The sequence below is a fragment of the Sceloporus undulatus genome, chromosome 4 (genome assembly GCF_019175285.1).
Source record: "Sceloporus undulatus isolate JIND9_A2432 ecotype Alabama chromosome 4, SceUnd_v1.1, whole genome shotgun sequence".
NCBI lineage: Eukaryota > Metazoa > Chordata > Lepidosauria > Squamata > Phrynosomatidae > Sceloporus > Sceloporus undulatus.
In genome coordinates this window covers 212,625,614-212,635,771 of record NC_056525.1, presented here as the reverse complement: position 1 = coordinate 212,635,771, position 10,158 = coordinate 212,625,614, and the positions used below count along the sequence as shown (strand labels likewise).

Sequence of the window (10,158 nt, the reverse complement as noted above, 5' to 3'; positions counted from 1 at the left end):
GGGGGTCTCTTAGGGGCCCACTGCCATCCCTGGAGTCCTCCAAGAGGTCTCCGGCGGCGGCAGGGGGTCTCTTAGGGGCCCGCTGCCATCCCTGGAGTCCTCCAAGAGGACTCCAGCAACGGCAGGGGGTCTCTTGGAGTCCTCCAGTGCTGGCGGCTCCCACCGGCTTTTTTGCCAGCCTCTGACAGGGCCTGGGGCCCTGTTAGGGGCCAGCAAAGAGGAGGAGTCCTCCAGTGCTGGTGGCCCCCACCGGCTTTTCTGCCGGCCTCTGACGGGGCCGGCAAAGATGGGGAGGCCTGGCTCCTGGAGGGTTGAAGCTCCGCCCCCATCATGTGGCCCCGCCCCTCGAGGGTGGAAGCTCCGCCCCCGGCCCCCCAGTCGCCTGAGGGAAAGCAACCCGGCCCCCGGCTCAAAAAGGTTGCCTACCCCTGGTGCAGAGCAAAGAGAACTCTTTGTTGCAGACATTTGGAACAGGTTTCCCAAAGCATGATCCTGGCAAGTAGATAACTCATATGGACAAAATGTGGTGAGGATATTTTCATACCCATTCAGAGCAAGACACCATGGTAGATTTCCCCAAGACTTGTGGACCATAACCAGGAGTTAATGTAGTGTAATAGTTTAGAGTGTTAGACTGGAATTTGGAAGATCCTGATTCAAGATCCTGTTCTGCTATGACTTTGACCTTGTAGCACACTCTGTGTCCTAATTTAGGGATGTTGTGAGGATAAAGCAGGTGTGAATGGGACATTCATGTGCACCACTTTGAGTTCGTTTGTAATTACTTCCTAGAGTATGGTATAATAAGATTGGCCTTTATTTAGAACCTATTTCATCAACCTTATACTAATCAGATCTTCTTAGGTCATAGGTTTGTTGAAGGCCACTTTTTTATTTTTTATTATGGTATTTGTACCCCGCTCTTCAGCCCTAAAGGTTATCAGAGCAGCAGCTTACAATTATTATTTTTATTTAGGCAGTTCCTAATGCCTGTACTGCAGCCATTCACTCAAAACTACAAGGTTGCGAATTCAAGACCAGCAAAAGGGCCCAAGCTCGACTCAGGCTTGCATCCTTCCGAGGTCACTAAAATGAGTACCCAGACTGTTGGGGGAAAATTAGCTTACTTGCTGTTCACCGCTATGATCTTTGGAATAGCGGTATATAAATAAAACAAATTATTATTATTATTATTATTACAATCTAAATTAATAATTACTTATTTTAGTCTACTGCTGCAAAATCAAAAGAGTGTTATGGGGTCATTTTGTTAGGACATAAACATTTGCAGACTCGGCTATAACTCACAAAAGCATATGTATGCCTGAATAAAAATGTATTCGTTTTTAAGAACCAAATACAATCAGCCCTCCTCATAGGTGGGCTTGCCTTTCACAGCTTTGAGCTTATATGGAAGGCAAGCCTCGGTAGAAGTAATGGGGCGCATACCTGTGCTGCCGCAAACACGCAGCATCGTGAGAACGTGCCCCATTATTTTCTTTGGGGCTTGACCATATGCTCTTTTCCACCTGCACCAGGGGTGTGTGTGTCCAGAAAGGATCCCTTACGTATGGGGAGGGCACACTGTATTGCTTTTGTGTAAAATCTGATAGGTCTATATGGGGAACCCACATACCAACACCACCAAGTTATTATATTCAAATAGTTTTTTTGTGTGCGTGTGCAATCTATTGTGTTAATGCTTTTTTAGAAAAAATTGTTTTCATCTCTACTGACCACATGTGAATGAATGTAATAGGTAAATGTGAGTAACAGACTTCTCTCTGCCTATCTTTTTGCAGATATTACAAAAGCACTCTTAGTGTCGGAACTGGGATCCAACCGTGATCCAGAAGTTATAAAAACAGTTCTTTCCAACATGCAAAGACTCCTCAGCATTCCTGTTCATGGGTATAGCATTTTTCTTGCTTTTCTTTTGTCTCATCTGTAGCACTCTCCTTGAAAGAATTGTTTCAGTTAATAGAATTGGCGCATGATTGTAACAATTTTGTAAGTTCTTTGTTGCATGTAACTTTTACCCTTGACTTACCTAGGCGTCATATCACAATCCATAATTCTGGCCCCCAAATCTGCGTTCATCTTATACATGAGGTCGACTTATAGTCGAGTATATACGGTAATCTCACTACTTGCTGAGGTTGAGAAGTTGTGGACGTGGGGGAAATAAAAGCCTCTCTCACCCCACAGCAGTCTTCACTGGAAAAACAATGGTCTCAGAAGCCAAATCTAGGGGAAAGGGATGGAGTCCTTAGAGGACTGCACTACTACCACCTGCTGCATAATTCGGATAAAAAGGAGGAAAGATATGATGCAGCAGTGTGCTAGTAAGAAAAATAGCATAGTGATATTGGATTGGGATTAAAAGCTAGCTGCACTCAGGTTGCATTGAATTCAAGGACTTAAATTCAACCCAATTCAAAGAACTACTGATTATTCTGAATATCTAAATGTAAGACACTAGGGGTTTTAATTCATTGCAAGCAATATAAATTATCTGTTTTAGGATCAGAGCAGTTGGGACAGCAGCTGTAAATATGTGCCTGGTGGCAACAGGAGGAGCAGATGCCTATTATGAGATGGGAATTCATTGCTGGGATATGGCAGGAGCTGGAATTATCATTACTGAAGCAGGCGGTGTGCTGCTAGACGTCTCAGGTAAAATGTGTCAAAAAACATAAGACTAGTTCCATGTTGTTTTCTTCACTTAAAGAAAGCTATTTGCTCTGTGCAATTTAAAAACTGCCAATTACTGAAAGAGCCTAATCCAGTGGTTCCTGAAGTTTGGTCCTCCAGGTGTTTTGCATGTCACCTCACAAAAGCCCGAGGTAGGCCTACAGTTAGGAATTCTGGGAATTGAAGACCAAAACGCCTGGAAGATCAAACTTTGGCAATCTTCGGCCTAATCTATGCAATGGTAGGTGAGCATTTAACTTTGTTCTACTCAGTGGGATGGCTATACATCTCATTTCTACTAAATTGCATTCACTAATTCCTGCTGAATTGCCATTTTTTTTGGTCAGAAAAAATATACCAAGTTAGTACAGCTAGTGTATTAGTTTACCATTTGCTTTTCCTTATTACTGAAAGCATGAATTTTAGCCATGTTTAGACACAGTAATAAGCCAGAACTCGAAAGAATCCTGGCTTACCATAAATGACCGCCACCTTAGTGCACACAGTCTACTTGCTCTAGCTTTGCTCCCCTCCACTAACTGGAGAAGCAGACTTGTTTTGTCACTTGTGTAAGAATATTTTATGGGCTAGTCTATGGGTACTAGTGGAATAATTACTCTGAATATTTGTAATAAGATTAGGGGGGACCTATATTTATTATTCCAGAGAATTCATTCAGGGATAAAACAGGACAAAACAGAACAATGTAGATCCGGGTACATAAGTCCCAAAGCTGGCTTCTTTGAAGGGTGTATATTGGTAGCCACCATGAACAAGAAACCATATAGAGAGATCTTGCTGCCAACTTCTTTCTTTCAGTTAGTCTCAAAGGTGCTACAAGATCTCTCTACATACTGATTCTACAGACTAACATGGCTATATCTTTGAAAGAAACCATGTGGTTTTTCCCCTTCTAACAAAGGGAAAACAGAGGCTAACTGAATTCCCTGAGGATGGGCAAACAAAAGCAACTAGCAGGTATGTAGACAGATCTTGTAACACCTTTGAGACTAACTAAAGAAAAAAGTTGGCAGCATGAGCTTTCTTAGACTTAAGTCTACTTCCTCAGATGCATTTGGTGTAATGATAAGTCAGGGACAGACTTATATATGCCCTAGGTGTGTGAGAATGTCAATTTGAATTCAAAATCCATTGTGTTTGGAAATGAAGTGACAAGCCCAGTTTTAACAATGGTTGCTTGTGAATGAAGGCATTGTAAGAGAATAGATGAGTGTAGGATGCCCCCATGAGGATGGGGTCAGATAGTGTTGAAGTGAGTGTTGTGTGCCAAGAAGCTATTATCGTGGATGAACTACAATTCTGCTGTTTCTCTTGCCAATCTACCTTTGTAGTTCTTTTGTTCAAGGACTGCTGTTCTGGGGTCTGAGATGGAATGCCCAGGGAAATTGAAATGTTCTGCCACCAGTTTTTGTGTATTCCCATTCCTAATGTCTGATTTATGTCCATTTATCCTCTCGCACAAGGACTGGCCTGTTTGCCCTATGTAGAGTGCTGATGGGCACTGATGACATAGTATGGGATAAATCACATTGGAGGATGAGCACATGAAGGTCCCCCTAATATTGTGGGTGATGCCATTAGATCTTTTGATCTGTATAAATTTTCTGGATAAATGTGTGAGCAGAGTTGGCATCTTGGTTTGTGGCAAGGCTTAGTACTTGTATCGTGTTTTGTTTGGCAGTCACTCATGGTAAGCCAGAATTTTCTGGAATTCTGGTTTAGCATGCCCCAAAAATGAGGCCATTGTGTTTTTGAACATTCAAGATGCTTCTGCTTTTAATGTACATCGGTGTCTTTATGTCAGCATGGGTCACATTGGTGTTTAATATGCCTTGTTAAAATCTAGCTTTTAACATGAGGATCTGGGAGACAGATCCCTAGACCCACTGTAAGCCACACCTTACCTAAAAATGTGTTTTTCCTCCAGTTTTGTTTAAAACTGAAAATCATAGAATGCTCACTTCTGGTTTTAATTTCCCTGAGCACATTTTCAATAAAAGAAAGCGGGATTCCGTGATAATCACTCCACTCTTTTTGTATGAGTGAGAGGACATGGCCAGACACAACCACTACTGTCTTGGTTTCATAATAAGTCAGATCAAAGGCAGCAAACTAATTGCACTACTTTTTCCCTTTTCTTTTTCTAGGAGGGCCATTCGATTTGATGTCAAGAAGAATAATTGCTGCAAATAGTCAAGCACTGGCAGAGCGAATTGCCAAAGAGATTCAGGTCATTCCATTGCAACGGGATGATGCAACAAATTAGTGTCTTAATTGCATCCTCTATGTGATTCTTGTCAGCTGGTCTGAATATTTCAAAAGAGCTTTCTGTGAGAAGAAACCCTACCCTTTGCACTTGAGTAGTGTAGCAGGCAAGCATGGGACACGTATAAAAACCCCTGACATTTCAAAGCCTGAACTTTAAATCCCTGCCACTTTCAAAGCTTCTGAAAATTTCTTTTCTCTTTACAAATGCCACATGGACATTCGGAAAAATTTTTTTTAAGTGTTGTGATTTTCAGTTTCTGAAAAAAATATTATGGAAATTAGGGAAAGATTATTTTATCTCAGGATTTAATATTTTGTATGTATATGTACCATGTAGTTTCTTCATAGTTCAGCCTTAGTACATTTCACAGCAAGATTATTGAACCTATGTACACATTGAATATTGTATGTGTTCTTTTCTGTACATGCTGAAAAACCCCACACAATTCTTAAAACAAGAATAGAGAGCAAGTGCCCCTGCAGATGTTGGATTGTAATGCCAGTGATTTCTAACCATTGGTTATCTTTACTAGGGCTGCCATGAAACTGCATCTAGAGGACCACATGTATTTCATGGCTGAATACTTTAAGAGAGAAAGAGATTGGGAAAAGTCCAGAAATATTGTTAACAAGAGAAAATAAAATGTAAGGTTACAAACCCACAATTGCAGAGACTTGCTTTTGTAATCTGAAGAGTAAACTAGATACCATCCTGGCAAATCCACAGTACCAAATGCACATTTGTAACTGATAGAGTAAAATATTTATTTTAATCTCGTGTATGAAGATCAGTAGAATTTAAGAACAATTTTGTGATTCCCCAATGAGAATTCCAATATATTGAGAATTCCTATTTATTTATGTATTTATTTATTTTAATTTCTATGCCACTTTTCTCCCAGAAAGGAACCCAAGGTGGCTCATAAAATTAAAAACAATTAAAATCAGCCATCTAAAAGCAGTATTAAATGACATAAAAACGTACAGAAGTTAAAAAACATCTAAAGCAACACCTTGTCGTATAAAAGCCTCCTTGACAGGATTATATATTAAAAGCCCGCTTGAATAAAGATATCTTTGCCTGCTGGCAAAAAGAAAGCAGGGAGGGGGCCAGCCTAACCTTGCATATATACTCACAAGATATTTCAAGAGTTCTCCACCCAAAAAAAGAAAACAAAACCAAGATCCAGAGCTTCTGAAACATAGCATGTGTTAGTCATTTGTGGTCTCCCATCTGAGTGGTATTCATGGGGGGGGGAGGTGTTTTCTTCCTTTTTTCTTTTCTTTACCCTCCTTTTTTTTTAAACAAAAGTATATAATTTTTAAAATGACCTGGAACCTTACATTGCATGAGACAGTACCCCAGCAACAAATTGCAGTGGATTTCCGGAGACATTTTTGTTGCAGCTGTTGTTTGTCCCTAAATACAACCACACACCGAGTAGGTGGCTGAAACTCATAGACACTCTTTTAAAATGTTTAAAATGCATACCTTATAGGCATCATTCTGAATCAATTCTGCAAGAAAAGGTGACAGTGGAGTATTAGGATCTGCTCCCATTTCTGTTTAGTTAGTTTTAACTATCAGTCTCTAAAACTGTATATCCAGTCTGAATATAATGGATCATGCCACATTCATTAATTCCTTAAAAACAGTTCAAATAAGATACGTTTGACAAGTGTACAATTTTTTAAAAAGAATAAAGGAAAATATACAAAATCCATGGTGTGTGTGTTATATACAACTTTGTGCAACCCATCACTTTGGCAGTATGAACAAACAAGGGGAGGGTTAAACTTGCTTCTCTTTAATATTTTGGAAAAGGGGTATTACGTCTTTTTTTTTTTACTGCAGCTCTTAAATAACTTCCTAAAAATGCCTTTAACTGAGTAAATTACTACCTGTAGGTGTGCAGTGGTTAACCTTCAACCAGTAGAGGGACTCAGTTCACCAAATTAGAATGTTTATTTCTCCTACTATTATGCTGATACACTACTGTAATATGCTTGTCACTTTATAAAGCAAACTTTTCCTTTTCAGTTGTATCTTCTCGTCTCCATACATTTGCTGCTGTTGACAGGCCAGATAATGCCAGTACTCTCTCTTGTGTGCGGTATACTTTATGCTATATGGCTTTTCACGTGCACCAATGCTTCACAGGCTATCTATCTACCACCACCACCTCCACCACCATTCCCTTCTCCTTTTGTGTTGTGTCTTTTTAGATTGTAAGCCTGAGGGCAGGGAACCATCTATTATCCCCTCTGTTGTAAGCCGTCTGGATTCTCAGTGATTGGGCAACATATAAATAAATCCTATTATTATTATTATTATTATTATTATTACTGTAGGACCGGCTATTTTTTCCCCTAATGTTTCAAGGTCTAGTACCAGATTTGCACCCACTGGATACAACTGTTTCTTTCCTCACTGGCAGAATGGTTCTTGGATCAGCATCATTTCATGGACCACCATTTTGATAAGCATGGACATACACTTTGCCTCTTACCAAAATAATAATATATTGCACCAAAGTGTTAAAAAATTATCAAAGGTTGTACAGATCATGAGTGTTCTACCTCTGGATTTCCCACATTTTGTAGTGGGCTATAAGGTGACACCTGCAAGACATTATTTTGGATTGCTAAATCTACAATTTCCATCCAATCCCAAAGAATGTAAGTGGCTTTTATTAAATATGGGTGTCCTGACAACTTGAGACCAAATAACCAATTCACTAGAGCCAGCCTAAGACATTCACTGGCTGCAGCAAAGAACAGGAGGGCACTATCCTTCAGTAAACATAGGCGGGTTATAGACCGCCCATTTGGGGCGCCCCTTTCCCCAGTGTATCGGGGCCTCAGTGTGCAGAGCAGCAGCTGCTGAGGCCCCGATCCGCCGCTTTTCTTGCTGCGGGGAAGCAGCAAAACGCCGCTTCCCCGCAGCCTGAAAAGGGGTGTCCCTGGGGCTTCAAGCCCCAAGGACACCCCGCGGTGGCGGGGAGAAGGAGAAAGGGGCCGCTTGGCCCCTTTCTCTTTTAGTCCGCTGGGCACAGCCGTCTGAAGGCTGCGCCCAACAGACTAAACCAGGAAGGAGCTCCGAAACGGAGCTCCTTCCTGCTCCATGTTCAGGGCGCACTAAGCGCCCTGGCGCGGAGCAAGGACGTCACGTCCGCGCCGCCCCGTCTAGAGGTGGCGCGGCCGTGACGTCCTCATGGCGGCGGCCGTATGGAAGGGCCACCGCCGTTCAGTGCGTGACGAGCTGTGAACACAGCAACCATAAGGAACTGTGAACACAGCAACCATAAGAATTCTAAGTGTACGTTGATTTCAGTGCCTCACTCAAATGCTAGAAATTTGAGGACTGAAGAAAATTTTTTCTGGAGAGCAATGTCCTCGCCATCACACCAACTACACTCTATGGAACACATACAGGTCTCCTGTAGAAATATCCAGCAATATCTGTGAAGCAGGTTTCCTTGCTCTACCCCATATTACAGCTGGCACACACCTTCATTTTCAGCAATGTTAAGAACAACTTTGGGTGGTAGGGATAGAAGGAAGGATTCTAAAACCAATCGTATATGGCTGTTTTCCCCTAATGCCTCTTGGAGCTGCCTTTGAAATGCATATAGCCTCTGATAATTTTTTGTTAGGGAAGTGTTAAGATTCCCCCATTCTTCTCAACTGTTCTAAGGCTACTATGGCTTTGACTTGGAAGCCATGTGTATTTTAAAAAAATATGTGTCAAAGCAGGCAAACTGATTAAAAAAACAAAGGGTCACTTTGGAGGTATGCTGTTTAAATGATACATGAGTCCTAAGAGTCTGGAAGCTGCACCAAAGCTGCGCACCAGTCCTTAGGACTGAATCGTGGCTTTGGCGCGGCTTCCAGACTCTTAGGACGCATGCATCATTTAAACAGCATACTTCCAAAGTGACCCGAAGCAGCTTTATTTTGACCTGTCTGTGTGGGGCCAAAGTCCTAGATTTTGTTCCTGTTCTTTTCAGTTGTATGTCAGTGATCCATGCATGTTTTGTTTATCCCATAATATTTTCTATCAGCTCCCAGTATAATCAGAGGTTGCCATAAGTCGGAAATGACTTGGCGACACATAACACACACATACACAAAATCACAAAGAACAACAATAAATCTCAGACTTTTTAGTCTGGATGAGCCCTTTACTGTGTTCATTTGGTGAACGTTGTGTGTAGCTTGGCCATCAGATGGTGATCAAGAGTTGTTCTGGGAAGTTTATGTTTCTTCAGTGATAGCAGTTTTTCACAGCCAGTATTGTTCCTTCCTGTCTATAAGTTGACTTGGCCTATAGTTACCCCTGATTAGCCAACACTGAATCTTTATGTATTGCTCTGCTTCCACATAACATGTCAAACCTATTTTTCCTCCACAGGTTTCATATGCAGACATGACCAAATATTTTACAAATATAATTTTTAAAATTGGCACATAAAGGAAAGCAATGGTTTGACCTTCTTTGTCACTAAATCAAGAGCGTGCCTAAGTAAAATGATGGACACATCATTCTCACTCTTCTAATCTTATTTAAGAGGCCCACATCTTTTCCCACCCAAAGTTGACTGATAATCATGATTTTAATCCCGCTGTGCATAGGACTTGCTGGTACCACCTCCCTTCCCTGTCCTTGAAGAGTTGCTTTGGAAAAGGGCTTAGTGCAAAGATTAGACATGCGAGAGCCACACAGAGAACTCCACAAGCAATTCTATATGCTAACTGCAGAATTAACCCTTTCTATCTCATAAGCATCAACTACAATTATTTATTCATTTATTATTTTGTTGTTATGCTGCCTTTCTCTCAGAAAGGGACCCAAGGTGGCTCACAAATAATATTAACAACAACAACAACAACAAGCATCATCATCATATGCCGGATTAGATCCACACAATTTGTGACTTCCTTATATTAATTAAATAAAATGCTTGGTTCTCGCTTTGTAAGAAAACTAATCAGAACCACTGATTAGCATGTTTTGCAGGCAAAAGGCATCTCTATGTAAGGGCTAGGAAAGGAATGAAATGCAAGAAAAGCTACTTTTGATCAGTAGATTGGGACGGATAGCACACAGCCCATGAGCTCTGTGTGGGTCCCTCCATCCACTTTTCCACATTCTGAACTATTACCACTGGCTGA

At 41.2% G+C, this 10,158-nt stretch overlaps 1 protein-coding gene across 1 annotated transcript in view; it reads left to right on the top strand.

The window, feature by feature from the left end:
• The window catches only part of IMPA1 (inositol monophosphatase 1), a 14,760-nt gene extending 7,484 nt beyond the window's left edge, over nucleotides 1-7,276 (top strand). Inside the window, exons 7-9 of the mRNA XM_042465286.1 lie at nucleotides 1,803-1,911; nucleotides 2,525-2,676; nucleotides 4,863-7,276. Coding sequence (XP_042321220.1) covers nucleotides 1,803-1,911; nucleotides 2,525-2,676; nucleotides 4,863-4,981 — 380 coding nt within the window. The 3' untranslated portion in view covers nucleotides 4,982-7,276. The remainder of the gene's footprint in view (nucleotides 1-1,802; nucleotides 1,912-2,524; nucleotides 2,677-4,862) is intronic.
• Nucleotides 7,277-10,158: the final 2,882 nt, after the last annotated feature.